Here is a 25,540-nt window from a genome sequence, read left to right as displayed (position 1 = left end):
GGAAGGCCAAGGGCGCGAGGAGCTGGTTGATAGAAATTTGCACTCCGGGCTCTCCGGCTGCGGGTACCATCGCAGGGCGGTGGGGGGCTTGGGAACCGAAGCCCCTCTCTGTCCTCGGACCACAGAGAGGCCGGTGCGGCCGCAAAGGTGGCGTTTCCAGAGCCCGACTGAGTCCAGCTCCACTTGCCCTCTGGAGCGAGCGGCCCCAAGACCCTAGGAGGTGGCAGGTGCCCTCTCTCAATCACTGCCTTCCAGAGTCGCGGACTTCCCATCCCAAAGGCAGGGCTGCTGTCTTCCGTGCACCCTTGGTATTCGGCAAAAGCTCCTTTGCCGACGCCGGGTCGTTTCCAACCCGGGTCTGTTTCTCCACCAGGATGCCCACGGCCGAGGCCCCCCAGGCAGCTGGCGGACAGGGTGATGGAGGTGATGGCGAGGAGGCAGAGCCGGAGGGGATGTTCAAGGCCCCCAAGGACTCCAAGAGAAAAGTCCGGGACTACCTCCGCCTGGCGCCCCTGTGGCTGGCCCTTGTCGTGCTGGCTTCGGTGGGGGTCCTGCTCTGGTATTTCCTAGGTAACCTGTGGGCCCATCTGGGAGAGGCGCCTGGGGAGGACTTGGGATGGCCGTCGGGGGCGTACCAGGAGAGACCGGAAGTCCAGGCTCGGGGAATGCGGAGTTCACTGCGTGAACCTGGGCAAGGCACTTCTTCTCTGAGTCTTTCTGCCGTCCTGTGAGATGGGAGACCTCCTGCACCTACGTTCTAGGTCCTGGGCTCAGGTCAAGGGCAAGTTCCTTGCTGGAGTCAAGCGCCCCCAGCTCCCTCCAGCGGGGGAAGGCGTATTCTCACAGCACCCAATTCCCGTGAACCGACAAGCAGGAGTGTAAACATTGCCTCCACTTGCCTGAAGCCCTCCTGGGTTGCCCCTGGGCTCAGAGCCAGTTGGCTCTTCGGGAGGAGGCCCAGCGGCACGGGAGGTACCTGGCACCTGGGGTGGGGACCACAGCTGTCGCCTCTGGGTCTCCAGGACCCAGCATGAGTGCGGATGAAGGGGAGGGAGACACAGGACTCAGACACCCGGGGGAGTGTCCCTGCACAGAGATGGCTTTCACACCCCAGCTCGGGCACGCTTACAATTCAACACACGGGGAAGGGGGATCTGGAGTGTCCAGAGCAGGCAGCCAGGGGACGCTGGCCTTGGCCTGAAGTTTGGCCTCCCCCTCTGGTATCACAGCCCTCAACTGGTCCCCGGGAGACCCAGGAGCAATGGGCCCATGTTCTTGGGTCCATCTGTCTATCCTTCCATTCATTCATTCATTCATCCACTCACTCCCTTATTCAGTACCAAGCACTTTCTGTGCCCCAGGCTCTGTGCCAGGCTCTGAAGATAGCCCCCTGCCCTCACCAGGAAGCACGCCATGGGCTAGGACAGAGGAAGGTGAGCGGCCAAGGAACCAGAGTGGAGACAATGCACCTTGCCCAAGCGATCAGAGACTTCCCATAAACACTCCGCGGAAGTTAGTCTCCTTACTGGCCGAGTCTCATGGTGAATGTCAGGCCCTGTGAAGGGAACGGGGACCCACTATGGAGCAGGCATCAGAGACATCAGCCTAGGCCCAGCCCCAGTGGGCGTCGGGGTAGGGATTGTCTGGAGCCGGCCCCTGGGCCACGCTGTTAGGAAGCCTAGGCTACTTCTGCACCCCCAGCCTCTCCGGTACCCTCTCCAATCTGGCTCCCCGCCCCCACCCCCAACGGCGCTCGCCAAAGTCGCCAGTCATCACGTCGCTACATCCGACGTCCGGCCCTCTGTCCGCCTGGCACCTGAGCCACCGGCAGCATCTGACCAGGCCCCTCCCTCCCTCCTCCTCGAAACCCTCTCCTCACGTGGCTGCCAGGGCGCCCCACATTTTCTCTTCCCCCAGCTCACACTGTTTGCTTCTCCCGCGTGTCCTTCAGCTGGTCGAGGGCTCCCCTTCTCCCTAGTCCGCCTTTTTCTTTCAGGGTCTCATCCGGTGGCCCTGGCCTTAAATGTCCTTTATACCCCGGTGACTCCCAAATCCGTCCAGCCTGGGCCCCTCTGTCGCCGGGGCTTGCCCTCCACCAGGATGCCTAAGGGCACCTCGGACCGCAGTCCACGGCTCTCCCTCGTATCCTCCGGACCCACACCCCCCCGCCCACTCAGTGGCCATCCTGACCCTCCAGCCATGCCCCCCTTTGCTCCCGTCTTTTACACCCCGGCCCCAATTGGCCAGCAGGCCTGGTCGCCCCTCGCCTGGCCACTGTCACTGGACGACTGTAGGAGACCCCCTCCCCCGACGGCCGCGGGGCTCCCTGCTTCCACCCTTGCCCCCTTACAGCCCGTTCACACAACACCAGGGGGACCGATTTAGAAAGCAGATCAAAGCACCTAACCTCTCCCCTTAAACCTCCCCCGGCTCCCACCTTCTGGCAAAACCCAAGTCCCCCCCCCCCCCCCCGTCCCTCCCCCCTCCCATCTCTTCCTACTCTCCCCTCCTTCCCTCCTTGTGTTCCTCAAGTACACCACATGAGCTCCTTGCCTCAGGGCCTTTGCGCTTGCTGGTCCCTCTGCCTGGAACGTTTTTTTGTCTGTAGATTAACATCCGCCTTCTTCCCTGGCCGCCAGTTCGAGGCCCGCCCTCACCCCTGATCTCTGCGGCACTGACGCCTCTAACTGTTCGTTTATTGTCTGCCTTTCTTGCTCAACAAACCATTAAGGGCAGGGTGTTGTTTTCTTCACTGTTAAACCTCAAGCGCTAACACAGTAGGGTTCTCAAGTACCATTTGCTGACTGAGTGAATAAACGAATGAACGGGGCTAGAGACCCAGGGCTGTGAGTCTGGCGAAGGGAAGGATGCACGGAGGCGCTAACCCGAAACCTGACCTTCTCGGCCACACGGGTCCCCTGGCTTTCGTGTGGTCTGTATCCTGGACTGATTCTTGTGTCCGAGCTTCTGCCTGGGAGCCTTCGGGACGCCATCGTCTATGGGCTTCTTTCCTCCCTGTCGCCGAACAAACCGGACGACGCGACGTCCGCGGCAAAGATGATGATGGGGGAGGGGCCTCGGAGGCCCGGGATGCCGGCCGCTGAGCTGAGGGTTTGGGTGGCAGGAGAAGGCGTCGGGGAGACCGGAGGCTCCCTCGGCTGACCTTGTTGGTTTCTTCCCGGGCAGGGTACAAGGCGGAGGTCACGGTCAGCCAGGTGTACTCGGGGAGCCTCCGCGTGCTCAATCGCCACTTCTCCCAGGACCTCGCCCGCCGGGAGTCCAGTGCCTTCCGCAGTGAAACGGCCAAAGCCCAGAGGATGGTAGGGAAGGGCTGCAGGGAAGGGAGGGAATAGACGAGGGGTGGGGAGGGACTCGGAGGGCCCCGGTCAGGCCGAGCTCGTCGGTCAGTCGCTTCAGAGCCCTCGCTGGGAGCCGGGTCCTCTTCCAGGCACGACGGGAGGGGAACGGGGGACAGGGGGGTGGGAAAGTCAGTGGACTCGGGGGTGAAACGCACTTGGGTTAAGTCCCGATGGTCACTCCCTAGCAGCCTTACCTTGGGGGAGGTCAGGGCCGTGCAGGGGTGCTGTCCGGGCCCACCCACATCCCCTCCCCTCCAGGGCGATGGTTTCCTGCCCTGGGGATGGTCTCGGGCTGCCCGAACGTCCCACCCTCCGGCTGCGGGATGGCACCCCGCCCGGGAGGGCAGGCCGGAAGTGCTGAGGGGCAGTGCTTCCTGGGAGTAACCTTCAGCCACCAGACAGGGCGCGGGTAGATAAATACCCCAGCTCCCTTGGCCTTGGTGAGGCGCCAGCTCTGGGTGGCCTCCCAGGGCTCCGTGTTGGACGGTGCCTCAGCTGCCCACGGCCCTGTCCTCCTTCACAGCCACACTGGCCGTCCCCCTGCCGGCCTGTCCTCCTCGCCCCCCACCCCCCGGTGCTCTCCAGAATCACCCCCAAAGAAGCCACTCTCCCCACACCCTTGTCTCGGGACTTGCTTCTGGGAGACGCGCCCAACGCTCTCTTTCCTCTGTAGCGCGGATAATCCAGAGGGGCGCGGGGTCGAAAGGGGATGGTGGGGACGTTGTTCAAGGTGTCCAAGATGCTCCGCAAATGCACCTCCTGCCGTCCGCGCCGGGCTGCGAACACGCGCGCAAACCGACCAGCTCAGCCCCCGTGGCTGGTGGCGGGGGGCGGTGAGGACCCGACTCGGGAGGGGAGCCGATTGGGGCTCTTCGGAGTGGAGGGGCGACTTTTGAGGAGGAGGGACGGAAGCCATCGGTGGGCTGGCGTAGGCGGCAGCGTTGAGGGGCAAGGCCTAGGTATGGGGGGAGGGGAAAGGAACGGGGGTCAAGTTTGTTTTCCACGGCTCGTCCGCTGGGTGACCTCGGGCAAGCCTCTCCACCCCGTGGGTTCCTGTCAAGCAGGGCCACCGACAAGGGCAAAGGACGCGCGCAGGTGGGAGGGGGTTTCCGCAGAGGGTCCCCAGGGTGCTGCTGTCTCCTCTCCTTTTAGCTCAAGGAGCTCATTGCTAGCACCCGCCTGGGGCCTTACTACAACTCCAGCTCAGTCTATTCGTTTGGGTGAGTCGCCCCGGGCCCCCACCCCCACCCCCACCCCTCACTAGAACCTGAGACTCAGGGACAAGGAGGGGGTGCTGGCGGCTTCCGATGCGATGGCCTTGTTTTTAGAAATGGGGACACCGAGACATGGGCCTTCCCTTCGCGGAGCTCGGTTTCCTCACCTGTAGAATGGGCACAAGGCCGCGGTGGGGCTCACGCCGGACCGTGGCTGTGCGGCGCGCGTACGCCGCACGGGAGTCGGGGTGGCGGGAGTCGGGCTGGCCCAGCTGTCCCGTGCATGTCCGGCTCCGGCCGGTGGCACACCCCTGAACCCCGCCCGCGCGCGGCCGGGAGGTAGAGAGCGCCTCGCTCCGGGTTTGTCGGGAGGAGGTTTCCACGTGAAGGGGGACCACAGCGCGGGGGGGGGGGGGGGTAGTGGGCACGAGCCTAGCTTGGCTGTCTCCCCCACCGGAGCCGGATGTCCGGCCCCTTCCCACCCGCCCCGCCTTCTGCCTGCCTTAGGGAGGGGCCTCTCACCTGCTTCTTCTGGTTCATCCTCCAAATCCCCGAGCACCGCCGGCCGATGCTGAGCCCCGAGGTGGTGCGGGCGTTGCTGGCGGAGGAGATACAGTCCACGGCCAACGGCTCGGCCCCCGCCCCCTACAGGGCCGACTACGAGGTGGACCCCGAGGGCCTGGTGATCCTGGGTCAGTACTGGGGAGGGGGGGGGTGTGGGGCGGGCCGGTGAGGGCTCCGCAGGCCTGGATGCTCTCAGGGTGGGGGTGGGGTGGTCTCCGAGCGACCCCCACCCCCACCCCCACCCCGGGAGCCAGGACCACTGCGGGGCGGTAGGGGGTCGGCACTCAGGGTCAATCTCAGGCAGGCTGGCTCTGATGGTGGCCGCAATTTTTACTTCCACTTTTTCAGGTCGTTTTATTTATTGACCTTTGGTCTTTGTTGATCTGTCTGTTCGTTTCCTTTTAACAGAGGCCAGCGTGAAAGACATAGTTGCCCTGAACGCCACGCTGGGTACGCGCCTGGGGTTTTTCTTTCCCCTCCGCTTCGTTTTGAGTCGCTGTTGCGCTTGGCTTTGGTCGAGTGTCGGGGGGCCGCGTGGCTTCCGGTGGGTGCGGGGAGCAGTGGCCTGGAGGGACCCGGGGGGGCTGCCGTGGTGGGCTTGGTGATGAGTCCCGAGCGAGGCTTGGGCCCGCAGGGGACGGGAGGGATGGTGCGCCCCCCCCCCCCCCCGTGCGTGCGTGCGTGCGCGTGCGTGTGCGTGTGCGCGCGCGCGCGTTGCCTGTGCGGGGTGTCGGAGTGAGTAGCCGGGTTAATTGCACGTAAACGTGACTTTCCTTTTTTTTATCGCCAAACTCCCAAGCTACGGTTTCCACTAATGGTAGAAAACACTCTTGCCAATTCCAAGCGTTATCGGCCGCTTCGCATTTAAACCTTGGTCTCTTGGAGATCTTTCTGTCACGTTCAAGGATACTCCCTTCACATTTTCCTTCCCCTTCTTAGCCAGGCTCATCTGCCCTGTCTTCCTCCCCTACTCCCATGCCCTGTTGCCAGACTCGCTTTGCTTTTCTCCAAGAGGCTCCGTAGTCCTCCTCCTGAGCCCCGGGAACAAAGGACCAGCAGGGCCACCACGCCGCACAGCGCCAGGCGGCACTGTCCACACCGGAGTCTGCGTGACTGGAGACTCCTGCGGTTGTGCAGTGCACAACCTGTGCTGCTGTGCCCTGTGGTCCCGAGCAGAAGCTCCTAAATTCCCAGCTCCTTCTTACATTACCTAGAGCGTCTACCCAGAGCTGAGGCCAGGCTGAGGGCATCAGCCCCCTCTCAGTGGGGCAGGCAGCATTGAAATCATCGTCCTACCCTCTCTTATCTTCTGGCCGGTCAAATGTTCACTTCTTCGGGGGATGGAGGTGATGAGGTCAAAGTGCGATTTCCAAGTAGCTAAAATCATGGTTCTCGAAACTATAGTGAGCACACATCAAAGATGTATTTAACTTCTTAACGAGGGAACCAGTAGAATATTGCAAAACTGGTTCAAAGGAGAATGTGAAAGACGGACAGATGGAGGGATCGACCGATCGATCGATCTCCCTACGTAGCTCCCTATCATCTTCCGCTGCACCGGTGCTCACACCGTGACCCTTGGTCTTGGATGGGCTTTTCTGCCGCCCTTGCCTGAGCTGGCTGTCCACGCGTCCTCAGGTTTCATCTTTATTCGGTTCGGTGCACGTCTGGAGTCCCTGCTCCCCGGGAGCACGGTGTCTAATGGGGCGAGGATGACAATTCAAATCCTTCGTACAGGCTTTTTCGAGCATTTCCCCCATGCCAGGCCCCGTGCCTGCTCTGGGGACATCAGATGACCGTGTCCTCACCCCTGCCCTCAGAGGAGCTCTGAGCCCAGGAGAGAGACAGACAAATAAACAGAATCTCATAACACCAAGTGCCAGCGCTAGAGCAGAGGTCCCAGGGGCAGCGGAAGGGGGGGGATCGTTCCACCCTGGGGACGGAGGGACACCAGGGGCCACAGTCCAAAGCAGAAGAAGAGACCCTGCCTCTAGAGGGAGGGAAAAGTTGCTCCTGCCCGGGAGGGCGGGGGGTCCTGGATGCCTTCATGGGGGGGGGGGGTCAGGAAGCAGACTCAGGCGTGGGAGATGGGTAGGGGTCTGTCAGGCTGCGAAGAGGAAGGGACACTCTGGGCAGAAGGAACAGTATGAGCAAAGGCCAGGCGAGGAGAATGCAGCAGGCATGTTCGTTTACTCTCTCCCAATGACCAGAGGTGACAGGGTTCCCAAACATATTTCTGATGATCAACAGAGACCAGCAGGTACTTCTCTACTTAATAAGCCTCAAAAAAAAGGGGGGGGTGCGCCTGGGTGGCTCAGTCAGTTAAGCATCCGACTTCAGCTCAGGTCAGGATCTCGCGGTCCATGAGTTCGAGCCCCGCGTTGGGCTCTGTGCGGACAGCTCGGAGCCTGGAGCCTGCTTCGGATTCTGTGTCTCCCTCTCTCTGCCCCTTCCCCGCTCGTGCTCTGTCTCTCTCTGCCTCTCCAAAACAAAGAAAACTAATTAAAAAAGAGAAATTATCAAAATGGCAAAAGCAAAACCTCAACTTGGGGCAAGATTTGAAGAAAACAGACGACCAGGAAGAGCCAGGCGGCCTTCCCCAGGTGCTGGCTCAGGCAGATCAGAGGCCCTGTCTCTTCCCTGTCATTGGTGCCCCGTCCCCCCAATCCCTGCACCCCCCCCCCCGGAGGAAATCAACTCCCCGATGGAGTCAGGACGGCCAGGGCTCAGGACGAGGGGGTTGAGGCAGCAGCATCTGAGCAAAGCATCCTCCCCTCCGTTCCCTTACTGGTGCTCAGAACCCCCCAGAGAAGGAGGTGGGAAATGGGCGACCATAGTGGGCGGTCGCCAAAACGGAGTGGCGAAGCAACCGAGTCACGCGGCTGATGAGAAGGTGGCGCTGGGACTGCAGGGCAGGGGGCGAGCCCCTCACCCACCAGGCTGCCTCCCACCCACCGGGGCGCCTCCCCTCATCCCTGCTGCTTCCCGGGCTACCCTAGCGTGAGGCTTCGACGAGAGACTCGGGCTCCAGGGGAGAAACTGTTTGTTGGCTGCTGGTCCCTGGGGCCTGAATCAAACACACAGTAGGGCCCCCACCGACCGTGCCGAGGGGGTGAGCGCACGAAGATGCTAGAACGGTGCAGGGGGGCCTGCCGTGCACGTCCTGACATTGCCCGCAAGGCTCATGGATTCAGTCAGGCGGCAGGTGCAGCGGGGTGCGGACGCAGGAGGGGAGTCCGTGACGGAGAAGGGGCTGCAGAGTGAAGGCAGCCGGGGGGACTGGCTGTGTCCGAGCCTCAAGCGGGGGGGCCCGGCTGGAGGCTGACAAGTCACAGGGCTCTCTGCCCCAGCTCCCCCTCCTCCCCCTCCCCCCACTCACCCAGAGAACCCTCGCCGCGCGTTCGGAGCACCTGCTTTGTGCCAGGCCCCGTGGTGGGCACGCAAACGCACATCAGCCCTAAGCGTGTGACAAGGCCTGCAGGGCGGTGTGGTGGCCCCCATCCGGCCCGGGTCTGGAAAGCGGGACGCTGACGGCAACTGCTTCACGGGGCTGTTAAGTGAGGTGGTGAGTGGAGGGCGCTTAGCCGCCCTCCCCACAGCCCTGCATCAAATGCTTAATCAGTGCGATCTGTGTCCTCATCATTAGCTTGAGGCCACTTTCTCGACCCAGCGCTGCCTCTCGGCCCCACCGGAGCGCGCGCCCTCCTCTCCACCTGAAATGAAACCCTCACCCTAGTCCCCCCTTTTTGCAAAAAAATTTTTGTAGAAGTTCATTAGTGCGAGACAGCGCATGAGCGGGGGAGGGGCAGACACAGACTCGGAAGCGGGCTCCAGGCTCCGAGCTGTCCGTGCAGAGCCGGACGCGGGGCTCGAACTCGCGAACCGCGAGATCGCGAGATCGCGACCTGAGCCGAAGTCGGACGCTTAACCGTCGGAGCCCCCCGGGAGCCCCTCGCCCTTCTCCCCTGATTGCACAGCCACCCTGCAGGTCGCTCGGCCTCCTCGAAGCTGCTCCCAGCAGTCAGAGGGGTCTGTGATCCGAGCCCCGCCACGCCCCAGCCCTGCCTAACCTTCCATGGCTCCCCGTGGCCACGGGGGAAAGGGTCTCCGTTCCAGGGCGTGATCTGGGCCCTGCCTCCCTTCTCCGGCTTGCTCTCTTGCCTCAAAGTCCCCTGGCCCCCTCTGGCCACCGGCCGTTTGTTCGCGCTGTGACCCTGCCTCCCCCCACCCCCCACCCCCACCCCAGGTCTCCCCAGCCCTACAGCCGGCTGGGCTTAGAGCCCTCGCTTCCTGAGCTGTTACTTACTGCTGGGCTCTGTATCTGTCCTCGCTGTTCTTGGTGCTCCCAGGCGGTGACCGGACCTTTCTCTGGCACTCGCCGGGCATGGAGAGGTCAGTGAGCGCTTAAGCGAATGAACGAATGGACCCATGAGTGAATGCGTGGATGGGGAGAGATGGGAACCAGGGGGGAGACAGAAAGAAGGGACATGGCACATCTGGGCTGCTCCCCATCCAGCTGCTGTCCCCGGGCCACCGCCGCCCAGGTGAGGACCGGCTGGCCCCCCGGGGTCTCTCCTCCTGGCTAACAGGGGTCAGGGGGCCTGTGCCTCTCCCTCCTCCAGGCTGCTACCGCTACAGCTACGTGGGCCAGGGCCAGGTTCAACGGCTGAAGGGGCCCGACCACCTGGCCTCCAGCTGCCTGTGGCACCTGCAGGGCCCCAAGGATCTCATGCTCAAACTCCGGCTCGAGTGGACGCTGGCCGAGTGCCGGGACCGGCTGGCCATGTACGACGTGGCCGGGCCCCTGGAGAGGAGGCTCATCACCTCGTGAGTCCTGGGAAGGGGGCGGTGATGTGGGGGCCGAATCGCACCCCGTTCCGAGATGAGGGGCTGTGTGACCCTGCTCCTCGGTGTGTGGTCTCTGAGAGGCAGCGGGGCTAGCCCACGGAGAAAGGGAAAAGGGGCTGAAAGGGGCTGCGTCTTGTGGGCCGTCCCCTTTCCCTCCCTGAGCCTCAGTTTCCCCACCTGTAACAAAGCGGTTGTACGAGATGACCCCGAACCTCAGCTCTGAGGGGCGACAGGACGCTTCAGAGTCTGGCAGCCCCAGACCCCCCCCCCCCCACCTCTGGTGCTTCTCAGGGGCGTGTCCTAAGGCAAGTCACTTTGCCTCTCTGAGCCTCAGTTTCCTCACTTGTAAAATGTGGGCAGAATCACGCCCACCTTGCCGGGTTGTTGCGAGGATTTAAAGGAAACCATCAGTGCCACGCTTCTCACACATCGTAATGCTATCCATTATTGCTATGTGTTCAGTGTATCCATCAAATATCCAGTAACTGCTGTCCGTTACTACTCTCATTGTATATAGTCTAGTGGGATTGAACGAGGGGCATTGAATGCCAGGAGCAGTTTGAGCTGTAACACTTGGTAAGTGGCCCCCACTTACCAGCCCCCCCCCAAAAGTTCTTGAGCAGAGGAGCGGGGCTTTAGGACATCGGATAGGATGACAAGGGCAGGAAGCAGGCAAGTGGCGGTGGGGGGTGGTGGGGGGAGACCACGAGGGGGCTGGAAATGGCCTCCGCCTCCAGGAGATGTGGCCACCTCCGCAGCGTGGGGGAGGGGCTCTGTGAGCCCAGGTGTCACGTGGCTCTGTGACAGGTAGAGGGGCCCGGCTGGGAGGGCAGGGGGGTGCCCCAGGCTGCTGCCTCCTCTGTCTCGCTCGGGCTGGCCCAGCTTCCAGGCGGGAGTGGGGGCGAGACCCGTGTGTTCAGATCAAGGGCAGTCCTGGAGGCTGGGCAGGGCCGAGGTTCTCCCCCAGATCCCTCCCCTCCCCCCTCACCCCCCCCCCCGCCTCTCTGAATATCCTGGCTCTGAGGCGGCACACTCATTTGCGACACCGCCCCCCACATGGTGACCTCAATCTGGGGTGTGCGTGGGCTGGGTTCCTGGAGGGCTCTGGGAAGGCGGAGAAGTCAGACACCATCTGATTTCCAGGCCCGATGAGGGTGGGGACGCTTGCGGGCTTCCCCTGGGGCTTCTTCAAGTCCCACCCCCCACACGGCCTGCCCAGAGGGAGGGGACCCGGCTCGGCCTCGCCCCTGCCCGCTGTGGTACCCAGGCAGCTCGGACATCCCACCTCAGAGCCTTGCAGGTCTCCAATGATGGGTCGGATAAGGTCAGGGGGTCCCCAGACTTGCACCCCAGAGTCGTGAGAGGGTCTTGCGTGGTGATAAAGAGGGCAAAGCAGGAGGGTCCCCGACCTACCTTGAACCCCGTGGTTTCTCTTATGGGTTTCACACCCTGGGAGACGGCGACACATTTTTGTCTCTGCTGCTAAGCAGATAAAAGAAAAGAACCCCCAACGTTAAAGGCTGAGGCGCCCACTACAGGTGACCTTGGGCCCCTCAACCCTGAAACCTGGGCTCCCTGCGGGGTACCGGCCGGGCACTCGGGGGTCACAGGGCTTCTGAGGGGACAGGGGCTGAGGGACGGGAGGCAACCTCCTGGCCTCTCTCACCTGAGGAGCTGGCCTGACCCTCCCAGGGCCTCCAGTCGGCCTCCTGGGCCAGAGAGGGTCAGAAACCTGCCCAAGGACACACAGCAGGCTGGCCACAGCTGTGCTGCTCTTAGACCGCCCTCCCGGGCCCCTCCCGCCCCGGCCACCTTTCTCTGTCCTTCCAGGGTCTACGGCTGCAGTCGCCAGGAGCCCGTGGTGGAAGTCCTGGCATCCGGCGCCGTCATGGCCGTGGTCTGGAAGAAAGGCCTGCACAGCTACTACGACCCCTTTGTACTCTCCGTGCAGCCTGTCGCCTTCCAGGGTGAGGGGACGGGTCCCTAGGGATGGGGGGGGGGGGGGGGGGGCGTTGCTGTGAGAAACCCAGGGCACAGGCCAGCAGGCCTTTCACCTTCCTGTTGGAGTTGGAAGTGGGATGGGGGCAGAGGGAAGGTTCTGGAAGCTCCTCCGCTCTCCACCCTCCCGTGCCCTCGGCCCCTCTCTTCCGTCCTCTATTCTCACTCCATTTCCCTACCTTTCACCTGGCTCTCCGGCCCTCCCTGTCCCTGTCGCCCCTCTCCCTCATTCTCTCTCCCCCCCTCTTTCTGTTTATTGTCTGTTCTGTCCCCACCCTGGACCTGTGTCTCCTCTCCAGGCTCCTCCCCTGGCCCTTCCCCCCCCCCCCGCCCGCCCCCCTCCCGCCCCTGCACCTGCCTGAGGCTAGAGGGTGGGTCTGTGGTCAGGAGGCCCAGAGAACCTCAGATTCACCCCCAGATCACCCTCGCATACCTAGGGTGAACCCCACATCTCTCTGGAGAAGGCGTTCAGCTCAGGGAGGGCTATCCACACCATTTCCGGGAAGGGCTCCCCAGGCTGCCCGCGGGTCTCCCCGCTGTCCTCCTGCTCCGGATCTCCCTCGCTGACACCCCCTTTCCCAGGAAGAGCTCACCCTGCCCTTCGTGCCCTGGCTGTCGTTAGGCCTGGATCAGCGAGGCCCCTCTAGTTTCTGGAGCAGGTGGAAGAGAGGGTTGGAGACAGGAGACCACGAGACGCTGCCCCCACCTCTCCTGGCAGTCTGCCTCTTCCCGCCCCTGGTGTTGGCCCCAGAGGTCTCCTGGCAGTGGCCCAGGTCCCCAGCGGCCCCGGCTGGGTTCCAGCAGCCCTGTGGGGGGTGCCTGGGGCCAAGGAGCTGCCGGAGCCCGTGCTGGTTCCAGGGAATCACTGACATAGCTCAGAGGAGAGGGGGACAAGGTGACCCTGGCTCCGGGGAAAGGTGGCGGGGCCCCTGGGAACCCTCCTGATCCCTCGCCCTCTCACTGTGTGACCTCAGCCACGTCCCTCCTCCTCTCGGAATCTCAGTTTTGCAAAGGGGAATGATTCTCCCTCCCCCGATGCCCAGAACCGCGAGGCTTGCACAGTGGTGACCACGTGTAGTAAACGTTCAAGGGCAACACAACTCATGCCAATAGGTAACATTTATTTGAGGACTCACCACCGATCAGGCTCTCTGTGCGTTGCGTGTCTATTTAATCGGCTTAGCTGCCCTGTGAGGTAGGTGCTACTGTGGCCCCCGTGTTGCAGATGGGGAAACTGAGGCCCAAGGCCATACATTCACACTCGACCACTGAGCTCGACGGTTTAATGGCAGGATGCGGGTGGGGTTGCGGCTGCCTCTCACCTGCTGGGAGGCGCAGCGAGCTGGGACCGGGGGGACCCTGTGTAACAGCTGTTCTCGGGGCCCCAGCTTGCGAGGTGAACCTGACCCTGGAGGGCCGTCTGGAGCCGCAGGGCGTCCTCAGCACGCCTTACTTCCCCAGCTACTACTCACCCAGCACCCACTGCTCCTGGCACCTCATGGTGAGCCCCGTGCCCTGCCACCCATCTGCCCTCTGCCCAGGGCACCCTATGGACCTCAGGAAGCCCCGACGGGGAGGGGACCGCTGTCCGGCCCCTGCTGGAGCAGCCACAGGCTGGGCCCTGGGTGCAAATCTCCCCGGGAGGGGGAGGGGAGGACAAGTGTGGCCAAGGTCTGCCTCCCTTGGCCGCAGTGGTGCCTGTGTGTTGGGTGACAGACAAACCTCAGCCCCGGCAGGCCCTCTGTGTCGACAGGCCTCCTCCCTTTGCGGGGCTGGGAAGTGGGGCCACCAGCCCAGCCACAGCCCACGGGCCGCGTGGTGACCACTCCTCTGTCACAGGTGCCCTCCCTGGACTACGGCTTAGCCCTCTGGTTTGACGCCTATGCTCTGCGGAGGCAGAGGTATGACCTGCCGTGCACCCAGGGACAGTGGACGATCCAGAACCGGAGGTACCCACCCCCTGGGGCCCCCTTCCTCTCCCCACAGTCACCCGCCTGGGGAGCCCACGTCCCGGACCTCAGAGGGGCAGCGCAGGAAGAGGGCACAGGGCACAGGCGAGGCTATTAGGCCCGCCGCCCCGGCCCCAGCCTCCCGTCCTGCCACCCGAAGGTCTCGGACACCTTGGCTGTTGATTCTGGTTCGGGCGGGATGGCTTCGCTTCCTTGGCTGCTGTCACCCCACTGGTCCCCTGAATTCTCAAGTGAGACGATGCCGGAGCCACAGGACTCCACATGCACCTGGGGACCCCTCTTCCCTTACCCCACGCCCTGCTGTTGGCCAAAGTCGAGTGGCTTCCGGGCTGGAAAGCTGCATGGCCAGGGCCAAGCCCGCTCTGGCTAATGTGACCAAGGGTGGCCGATCGCCAGGGTCGCTCCGTATCACCCACATCACCCACGGGACGCTTGCCCTGCTGTCTGTCCTGACTTGGGCCCCCGGGGGACAAAGTTTCGGAGGAAGAAGTGAGCCCTCAGGGAGGTGGGACAGGACACAGCGGGGCCGCCCGTGGGTCATCCGGGGATGCAGTTTGATCAGTAGGAGGAGGACTGGTAAATGGCCACTAGGGCAGGCAACCTGGGGTCCCCGGTGACCCTGACAGCTGCGAGGAGTGAGGCGGGAGGGTGGTGGGGAAGGGAGGCAGTGTAGACACGCTCTCCCCAGTCTGGGAAGAGGTGGGTGACCTGGGACATTTGGGGGAGGGGATACTTATGATGGGAGGGGCTCCATGCCTAAGCCCTGAGTGGGAGCGGCCCCCAGAGGGAGAGGGGAAGGTTCGGGCACCTGTAGCGGTGAGATGATGACGTAAGTTACAGGCAGGGCAGACGTTTGGGGAGAGAAGAGGGGTCTTGAAGTAGCCTTGCCGGCCGGGGTGGGGTCCAAGAACGTTGGAGAGAAGCTTCTGCACCTCGTAGTGTCGGGCCTCTGCCCTCCCTTCCAATCCCAGGATTCTGGCCTCAGAGGCTGGGATGCTCATGTGCAAAGTTCCCGACGTCTTGGCTTCACGGAGTTTGAGCGTCCGAGATTCCAGGACATAAAATGCAAAAAGGTTCCAGGACTCCAAAAGCCTCGGATTCTGGGACTGGTGTCCACGTTCGCCAACGCGGGCTTTGTCGGTCGCTGCTATTCAGACAAAAGGTCACAGGGTTGACGACGCTCCTTGACTCGTCATCATCCTGTCCGGGGCCCTGGCAATTCATCAGGGACTGTGGTTAAAGGGAAAAAAGGCAAAATGCCTGTGGTGTGACCTCAGGCCCGTGCTGTTCGGGAAACAAAAGGCACCCTGTCCCATGGGTCCCAGCGTGCGGGTGTCATTTCGGGGCACCTCCACCTTTATCCTCAGGGAGCTCCCTGGGGACCCAGGGGAGTCACTCTTGCAACCAGAGTCGGGCGAGGCGGTCGGATCCAAAGCGTGTGTGGGTGTGCATACGCATGCCTGTGTGCGTGAGTTCACGCATGTTCGCCTGCACCCGTAAGTGCCCACCCGAGTGCGGATTCTCCTGCAGAGCCTCTGAGCAGCTGTGCTGGCTGTTCACTCTCTTGGCCACGGCGCTCCTGACCAGCCCACCGGCACCCGGGTGAGAGGACTGACGGCCTCTGTGGCCCTCGCCAGTTCCGAGAACGGCCTGGGAAGTCCCACCTCTATCTCCTGAGACCTTCGGGAAGGATCCAGGGTCCCCAGGTGGAGACTCACGCCCCAGGCCGGCCCCCCGGGGTTCCTGCCCATGTCTGAGTGTGGAAGGGAAGGCAGACGTGTGTCTCCAGATCATAAGCACCGGACAAACATTTCCTCTAGTTTCGCTCTTTTTTGATAATGATCATCCAGCGTAGATGCTGAGAAACTCTTTGAATGAGCATTTGTTGGAAAATTTGCTTGTGTGGGTGGCAAAGATATGAGAGGTCCGGGGAAGGGTGTTGATTTGCAGGCACAGGGTGTATAGGGAGGGGGAGGGCACGGCCCTTGGACCCAGAATGGCCACGGACGAGGAGCGATAGAGGGCGGGCTGGGGGCAAAGGGGACTTGCCCTTCAGGTGGCGATGTAGCGATGAGGAAAGGCTGGGCATCCTCGGCTTTGTGGCCTCCCTCCTCTGGGCCCTTTCTGCCTTTCCCCACCTCCCTCCTTTCTACCCGGCTTCTCCCGGCGCCCACGGCCGAGGCCTCACGCCCTTTGAGTGGCCCGGAGGCGGCAGGGAGGGACGTGGCCTAGTGAGCCTGGCCACCGGCGGCTTGATTTCACAGAACCCGCTCTGGCTGGGCGTCACCACAGCATAGGTTTCCCCTTTACCGGGAATCTGCCTCCTGCCAGCTTCCTCTCCTGTGATGTCACTTTTCTCGTGATCTGCCCGATCGCTTCCCCTTCCCTCCTGCTGACGGGAGAGGCAGAAGCACCGGCTCCCTGGGCCCGCGGGAGCCCCCTGTGCCTGACCTGGCTACGGGTGGCCCTCCTAGGCCTCTGAGCCCCTGGGTGGCCGGCACTGCCTGCAGCCACGGGGGCTCGCGGTCAGACTGAGGTCAGCCCGGCCCCAGGGCTGGGTGCTGGCCGTGTGCAGGCCCAGCTCCGGCTGCTGCCCGAGACGAGCTCACAGCCCGATGGCATCAGCAGCTGGCTTTCCGGGAAGTCGTTTTCTCGTTGTGTTCCTTAACATACCCCGCAAGGGAGATATTATCACCCCCATTTTATAGACGTGAAAACTGACGCTGGCTGAGGTCGATGTGCCCGAGGTCACGCAGCTGCTTCACGTGGCAGAGCTGGCCTCCAGCTCGGCTCTGCGGCTCTGGGTCCGGAGCTCTGGCCGCCACGCCAGACGCTGCTATTCTCCCTTCTTTAGTGCTTGTGCCTTCTGACCCGCCTTCGCACGTAATCTGTCCTCAGGGAAGGGAATGTGTGCGTGCATGCAGCCATCCTGGATCCTTCCTTCCTTCCTTCCTTCCTTCCATCCACCCACCCAATCTTTCTTGAATTCCTCCCGGTGTGGAGTTGCTGATATGCAAGAAGGTTGATAGGGTCTCTTCTGACAGTCTGGGTCAGGCGAGAAGGAAAAACCCCCAACCCGGAGAGGTGAGAAAGCAAGCTGGCCACTGCGCAAACATGTGCCTCCAGACCCCCACGCTTTGCAGCTGAGCTGGGTTCCACGGCCTTTAGACTCCTGGCGCCTCCCGAAGAGGGCTGGTGGGGGAGGAGGTGACGCTTGGACGGGGAGGAATTAGAGAGCCAGCGGGGGTGCATGCCCTTCCCCAGAAGGCTTTGCAGCAGGATCCAGACATGCAGATGCACACAGGGGCCCAGCTGGTGCATCACTCCGTGAGGCAGGCTGCGTCGGGGAGAGCAGGAGAGGGAGGGGCGGGCTGCAGCCCCACACACGCCCCTGATTATTTCCAGCCAGTGTTCCTGGGGCTTCCTTTCCAGAAGAGGAATCTAGATTATTATGTGAAATTAGCGGCTGACTGAACTTGAAAAAAAAAGTTATTTTAACATTGCATCGACGAAACAGACCGTCTTTAACTTGGGTGAGTCAGCCCGAGTCCCTAGATTGTAGCCTCTGCCTTGAATTCTTATGGAGAGACTTGCCCCAGGAAGGCTGTCGCCAGCCCCTGCCCCAGCCCTCCAGGGTGAGCCCCAGATGCTGCCCAGACAGGTCCCGGGGACACCAGGCTGAGCCACGGGCTGATTCTGGAATTTCTTCTCTCAGATGCCAGTAGGGAAAATGTCCGGTCAGCACGCACTGGTACATGAGAGCCAGAGCTCAGAGTGACCACGCGGCCCTCAGATTCTTCTAGATTGAAATGTTCCACTCCTCTCCCACCTGGCTCTGGTTCCTTCCCTGTCTCTCCACAGTCTGTCCCTGACTGTGTGGGACAGTGCCTCACGCCCCTGAGCCTTAATTAAACACGTTCAGGGTTGTGCTGTGACACATTTCCCCTGGCCCCGTATTTCCCACCTCCTACCTCCCCTGTCCCTGCTCCTCAGGGAAAATCTCCGGGCATAATAATCCATGATAACATTTGTCCACGTTAGAAACAGTCCGATGGACGAGCCAGCCAGCCAGCCCAAACCCGCTTTGCTTCCTTAGTTTTAAAAGGACAAGGGCCAGGACTGCTCGAAGGCGCCCCCTAGTGGCGTTTCCTCCCTGTCTTGTCCCCTTGGACTGGAGGAGCCGGGCTTCTCCAAATTTTCCACCTTTCCACCCTTTAAAATTATTGAGCGCCCCAAAGCGTTCTTATGCGGGTCATATCATCTACATTTACAGCATTAGAAATTAGAGGTACGAAAATTTAAAAACACTTACCAATTCATTTAAAATAACGAGCCCGGGGGTGCCTGGGTGGCTCAGTCGGTCAAGCGTCCGACTTCGGCTCAGGTCATGATCTCACGGTTCGTGGGTTCGAGCCCCACGTCAGGCTCTGTGCTGACAGCTCAACCTGGAGCCTGTTTCCAATTCTGTGTCTCCCTCTCTCTCTGCCCCTCCCCTGTTCATGCTCTGTCTCTGTCTCAAGAATAAGTAAACATTAAAAAATTTTTTTAAATAAAAACAAAACAAAACAAAATAACGAGCCCGTTACATTTTAACATAAATAACATATTTTGCAAAAAAAAAAATTATATTTTCCCAAACCAAAAACCGTTGGTGGGAAAAAATATCGTTTCACGTTTTTGCAACTCTCTCCTAAACTGGATTAGTAGACCAGAACCGGATACACACATCTGCTTCCACATTCAACCGGCTGCCATTATCGCTAACACATCGTGTAGTCTCTGGAAAATTCCCCCGCATCCTTGTTGAGAGAATGCGGGTGAACGCGGCGGGTATCATCCGAGCATTATTATGAACATAATTTTTACTTTGGACGCCCCGCCCTGAGGTGCCCCGGACCACACTTTGAGAACTACCTGTTGGTCTGGAGGCAAGGAGAGGATTCACTGTGACTAGACAGCAGGAGGAGGCCGGACCTTAAGCCGGGTCGGTGGCGGAACCCGGGAAGTGGGGCTCACGTTGCAGTGATGGCCAGGGTGCCCATCTGCCCCCCCAGAGCGGGCTGAGCGCGTCCTCCTAGGTCCTGAGCAGCCTGGATTCTGGTTTACCTCGATGATTCCCTACCCAAGCCTCATCTAGAAAATGGGACAAGAACAATCCCTGTGTCACGAGATGGAGTTGTTGCAAGAACCTCGAAATCTCTGGGCAGTGAGGTCATGCGATGTTGCTGTCGATGTGGGAGGGGCCAGACAAGACAACCCCACATCTTCCTCGGGTGTTTGCTGATGAACTCATTGCTTAGTCAGGTGAACTGTGGAGGGCTTGCCATGTTCTAGAAGTTCCGGGGAGGTACCCGGCGTCTGCAAATCAGGGGAGCTGCTCTGTGGGCTGCATCTGCTGTGGGATGCTCCCATCATGGTTTGGGGCATTCCCGCCTGCTGTCTTGACTTCCTCCTGTCCTCTCTGCTGGGGGGGGGGTGGGCACTTTCCCTTCCGTCTGCATGTTTTCTGACCTGTGTTCTGGGTGTTTCCTGCGTCTGTAAAGCATCCCTATTTGCTCTGTGAGGGTGCTCCCTTCCCTGTGGGGGGCGTTTCTATGAGCTGTTCAGGGAGGGGATCCCACCTGCGAAGGGAGGGAACCCCAGGCTGCTGTCTGGGTAGCGACCCCGTCACTCTGGGGGTGGGCTGCCCACCCCCCCTTGGTGAAAGTGTGCCCAGGTGCTCTGGGAGGCAAGGTGCCCCCAGGCGTGGGGTGGGATGAGCCCCCCCCATACCTCCATCCCTGGAGATGGGAAGATTCCTCCCTGCTCTCTGGGCAGAACTTCACCCCTCTGTGGAAGTTCTCCCACCTGCTCTGTGGGGACGAGGGCATCATCTTGGGGTGGGGGAGTCCCGGAGGGATGTGATGGCCCTCCTGTGGCCGGGGAAATGGTCCCCCCTTCGTGGGACAGAGAAGCTGATGGCCGTCAGCGTTACTCTATTGTATTGGTCCTGGGAGCAGAACTGGTGTCTCCCTCAGGTCCAGAGAGAGTCACAGGGAGACCCCCCAGGGCTATGGAGGCTTCTCAGTGGGCAGGACGGTGCCCGAAGGGGGCACTCGGCTGCCTTCCCCCTGCCCCCCTCCACACTGAGCACAAGGGGAGCATCCTCTCCTGTCTACACCCAGTAGACCAGTCAAGGACTCCTCCCTCTACTGACACACTGAAGTTTTGTCGGCTTTGGAGTCAACGGGGGTGACCATTTCTCTTATTTTCTAAGGCAGGAAAGCGGGTGGCTCAGAGAAGGCCACGGACTTGCTAGGGAGCCAGGCTTTGAATTTTATCCCGCAGGGAATGGGGAGCCACTGAAGGGTTTTGAGCAGGGGGATGACGGAGGCTGATTTCCAGAAGATGACTGTGGGGGTGAGCGTTCACCCAAGGGAGAAGTCAAGACAGATGAGGTGGATGATGGGGGAGCAGCTCCCCCTTCCTCTCCGGCTGCTCTGCCCTTGCCCTGTCTGTGCGCGGGGACCTAAGCTGTCCCTTCCCTCGGGCCGGCCTGTGTGGCCCTGAGCCTCTCTCGGTCGCCCCCAGGCTGTGTGGCCTGCGCACCCTGCAGCCCTATGCCGAGAGGATCCCCGTGGTGGCCAGCGCCAGCATCACCGTGAACTTCACCTCCCAGATCCCGCTCACCGGGCCCGGCGTGCAGGTGCACTACGGATTATACAACCAGTCAGATCGTGAGTAGGGGGAGCCTGGGGGGCAGGGCGGGCACCCCCCGATGCCCCTGCAGCTTCTTCCCGCCTGCCTCCCATCCCCAGAGGCTGGACAAAAGGACCGTGTGTGCGCGTGTGCGCGCGCGCGCGCGCACACGCGTTCACTGGGCACACCCTCTCATACACGCCCGTGCGTGTGCTGGGTCCGTGTGCCTGGCCACGTATGTCCTCATGCACTGTGCATACCGGCGCGTGCGTGAGCACACGAATGCAGCGTGTCTGTCTGCCCGTGTCTGCACGATGACACGTGTCCTGACGGCGCCCTCCCCGTCCAGCCTGCCCTGGAGAGTTCCTCTGCTCTGTGAATGGCCTGTGTGTGCCAGCCTGCGATGGGGTCAAGGACTGCCCCAACGGCCTGGACGAGCGGAACTGCGGTGAGCCGCCCACCCGTCGCACCCCTCCTCTCTCCTCTATGCTGAGCCGAGCCCCCTTCTTCAAGTCACGCACGGTCCCCCTTCTTGGCATCCGGGAAGTGGGCTCCCTTCGCTGTGCTAGGTGGCACAATGGAAGCAGAGAGTGGGAAAGTGGGCTCCCCTGGACCGCCATGTGGGGCAGGAGCAGGGATAAGGTGGGACCCCAGGTCTCCTGACTCCCAGCTCAGGGCTTCTCTCCATCAGGTCACGGCCCCCAGCCGGCTGTCCAAGAAGGAACAGAGTGGCTGGAGGACCAGGAAGGGGAAGGCTGTTGTGCAGGGACAGGCGAGGCGTGGGCGGCCAAGGAGATAATCCTGTGTCTCCCTCCCTCGAGTGCGGTCTTCACTCCTCTACTCGGGTTCGGACTGCAGCTGCCATCTTCTTGGAATTATGTTCCCCACTGCCCGGCCCTGGTGGTCTCTTGGAATAATGCCTGTCCCTCTGAGTTCTGGCTTCTGGGCCCCCAGATTCACCACCGGGGCAGCCTTTTCTTGTGTGACCTCCCCAGGCCTCCCCCAACCCCGTCCCACCCAATTTTACATCCTTGGGGAGAGAAGCGGGAGGGAAGGGAGATGTGCTGGGGAAGGTGCCTCATTTTTGGAACCAGAGCATCTGGCTGCAGGTTCTGGCTCAGCCAGGTGACCTTGGACAAGTCACTTCCTTTCTCTTTCCACTGATGAAACGGGGTGCCTCACAGTACCTCACAGGGTTGCTGTGAAACTTGGTGGGTAGAGTAGCTAAGAAAGACATCTGGGATCATAACACATGTTCTGCAGGCAGCACAGGTTCCCGGCCTGGCTTCTCTGGCTTCTCTCACCTGCCTCCTTTGTGTGTCCCCACACAGTCTGCAGAGCCACATTCCAGTGCCAAGAAGACAGCACGTGCATCTCACTGTCCAGAATCTGTGACCGGCAGCCTGACTGTCTCAACGGGAGTGATGAGGAGCAGTGCCAGGGAGGTAGGGGTGGGGGGTGACCAGCTGTCCAGAGGAAAACCAAACAATGGGCTTAGCCAGACAGCCCAGCCCTTCCACATGCTTCTTCAGCAAGGGCTTCTGCCTTCTTGTCCAAACACTTACCAACCCATCTGTATGGATGCTGATATGTCCATTCATCTGTCCATCCGTCCAACCACCCATCCACCCATCTGTCCAACAACCTGCCTCCCAATCCACTGAACCATTAATCTACTCATCTATGAGTTCACTTAACTACCTGTGTGTCCATCATTCCATTCTCCGTCCACATATCTATGAATGCATGTATGCACGCATCCAACCATTGGTCTCTTTACCTACCTATTTGCCTATTGGACCTTCCATCCACTCATTTATCCATCCTTCTAGCTGTTAGTCTCCCTACTGGACCATCAATCCACTCATTTGTTGGTCTGCCCAGTCTCCTGTCTGTATTCATGTTTACCCATCCATCCATCCATGCACCCATCCATCTGGCCATCTATGCACCCATCCATCTATCTATCCATGCATCCATCCAAACATCCATCTATCCATCCAAGCATGCATGCATGCATGCATCCATCCAACCATCCATCCATCTATCCAACCATCCATCTATCCATCCATCCATCTGTCCATCCATGCATCCATGCATCCATCTATCCATTCATGCATCCATGCATCCATGCATCCATGCATCCATCCATCCATCCACCCATCGATCCATGCATCCATCCATCCATCTATCCATCCATCCATCCATGCATCCATCCATGAATCTATCCATCCATCTATCCATCCATTCATGCATCCATCCATCCATGCATCCATCCCTCCATGCATCCATCCATCCATGCATCCATGCATCCATGCATCCATGCATCCATCCATCTACCCATCCATCCATGCATCCATCCATCCATCTATCCATCCATCCATCCATCCGTCCATCTGCATTCATGCATCCATCCATCCATCCATGCATCCATCCATCCATCTATCCAACCATCCATCCATCCATCCATCCACCCATCCATCCATGCATGCATCCATCCATCTATCCATCCATCCATCCATGCATCCATCCATGAATCTATCCATCCATCTATCCATCCATTCATGCATCCATCCATCCATGCATCCATGCATCCATCCATCTACCCATCCATCCATGCATCCATCCATCCATCTATCCATCCATCCATCCGTCCATCTGCATTCATGCATCCATCCATCCATCCATGCATGCATCCATCCATCTATCCATCCATGCATCCATCCATCCATGCATCCATCCATGCACCCATCCATCCATCCATGCATCCATCCACACATCCAACTATCCATCAATGCATCCATCCATCCATCCATCCATCCATCCATCCATCCAACCATGCATCCATCCATACATCCATCTATCCATCTGTCCATCCATGCATCCATCCGTGCATTCACTATCCATCCATGCATCCATGCATCCATCCATCCATGCATCAATCCAACCATGCATCCATCCATCAATCCATGCATCCATCCATGCATCCATCCGTCCATCCATCCATCCACCCATCCATCCATGCATGCATCCATCCATCTATCCATCCATCCATGCATCTATCCATCCATCTATCCATCCATTCATGCAATCATCCATCCATGCATCCATGCATCCATCCACCTATCTGTCCATCTATGCATTCATGCATCCATCCATGCATCCACCCATGCATCCATCCATCCATCCATCCATCTATCCATCCTTGCATCCACCCATCCATGCATCCATACATCATCCATCCATCCATACATCCATGCATCATCCATCCATGAATAGATGTATCCATCTATCTACCCATGCATCCATGCATCCATCCATCTATCCATCCATCCATCCATCCATCCATCTGTCCATCTGCATCCATCCATCCATCCATCCATGCATCCATCCATGCATCTATCCATCCATCCATCCATGCATCCACCCATCCATCCATTGATCCATCCATCCGTCCACCCATCCATCCATCCATCCATCCATCCATCCATGCATCCATCCATCCATGCATCCATCCATCCATGCATCTATCCATCCATTCATGCATCCATGCGTCCATCCATGCATCCATCCATGCATGCATCCATCCATCCATCCATGCATCTATCCATCCATTCATGCATCCATGCATCCATCCATGCATCCATGCATCATCCATCCATCTGTCCATCTATGCATTCATGCATCCATCCATGCATCCATCCATGCATCCATCCATGCATCCATCCGTCCATCCATCCATCCATCGATCCATCCATCCATCGATGCATCCATGCATCCATGCATCCATCCATCCATCCATCGATCCATCCATCCATCTGTCCATCTGCATTCATGCATCCATACATCCATGCATGCATGCATGCATCCATCCATCCATCCATCCATTTATCCGTCCTTCCATGCATCCATCCATGCATCCATCTATCCATCCATGCATCCATCCATCCAACCATCCATCCATGCATCCATCCGTCTGTCCATCCATCCATCCATCCATCTGTCCATCCATGCATCCATCCATACATCCATTTATCCATCCATACATCCATGCATCCATCCATCTATCCATCCATCCATCCATCCATCCATCCATCCATGCATCCATCCATCTATCCATGCATGCATGCATGCATCCATCCATCCAACCATGCATCCATCTATCCATCCACCCATCTGTCCATCCATGCATCCATCTACCCATTCATGCATCCATGCATCCATGCAACCATGCATCCATGCACGCATTCATGCATCCATCCATCCATCCATCGTCCATCCATCTATCCAGCCATCCATGCATGCATCCATCCATCCATCCATCTATCCATCCATCTATCCATGCATCCATCCATCCATCCATCTATCCATCCATTCATGCATCCATCCATCCATGCGTCCATCCATCCATATGTCCATCTATGCTCATGCATCCATCCATCCATGCATCCATGCATGCTTGCATCCATCCATCCGTCCATCCATCCATCCATGCATCCATGCATCCATGCATCCATCCATCCATCCATCCATCCACCCATCTATCCATGTATCCATCCATCCATCTATCCATCCATCCATCCATCCATCCATCTGTCCATCTGCATCCATCCGTCCATCCATCCATCCATGCATCTATCCATCTATCCATCTATCCATCCATCCATCCACCCATCCATTCATCCATATATCCATCCATCCATGCGCCTATCCATCCATCTGTCCATCTATGCATTCATGCATCCATCCATGCATCCATGCATTCATGCATCCATCCATCCATCCATCCATCCATGCATCCATCTGTTTATCCATCCATCCATCCATCCATCCATCCATCCATCCATGCATCCAAGCATCCATCCATCCATCCATCCATCCAACCATGCATCCATCCATCCATCTGTCC

The 25,540-nt window shown here is 59.8% G+C and overlaps 1 protein-coding gene across 1 annotated transcript in view; it reads left to right on the top strand.

Annotated features, from left to right (window-relative positions):
• Positions 1-25,540, top strand: part of TMPRSS6 (transmembrane serine protease 6) — a 40,589-nt gene that overhangs the window by 5,390 nt on the left and 9,659 nt on the right. The window contains 12 exon segments of the mRNA XM_043562486.1: positions 374-570; positions 3,187-3,320; positions 4,512-4,579; positions 5,081-5,265; positions 5,546-5,587; positions 9,760-9,964; positions 11,816-11,952; positions 13,372-13,484; positions 13,823-13,932; positions 20,524-20,669; positions 20,981-21,079; positions 21,963-22,076. Of these exon segments, the coding sequence (XP_043418421.1) occupies positions 375-570; positions 3,187-3,320; positions 4,512-4,579; positions 5,081-5,265; positions 5,546-5,587; positions 9,760-9,964; positions 11,816-11,952; positions 13,372-13,484; positions 13,823-13,932; positions 20,524-20,669; positions 20,981-21,079; positions 21,963-22,076 (1,549 nt within the window). The 5' untranslated portion in view covers position 374.

The sequence above is a fragment of the Prionailurus bengalensis genome, chromosome B4, assembly GCF_016509475.1.
Source record: "Prionailurus bengalensis isolate Pbe53 chromosome B4, Fcat_Pben_1.1_paternal_pri, whole genome shotgun sequence".
In the NCBI taxonomy this organism is placed as follows: Eukaryota; Metazoa; Chordata; class Mammalia; order Carnivora; family Felidae; genus Prionailurus; species Prionailurus bengalensis.
The sequence above is the reverse complement of the archived record's forward strand: the minus strand, read 5'-3'. Positions and strand labels throughout refer to the sequence as shown.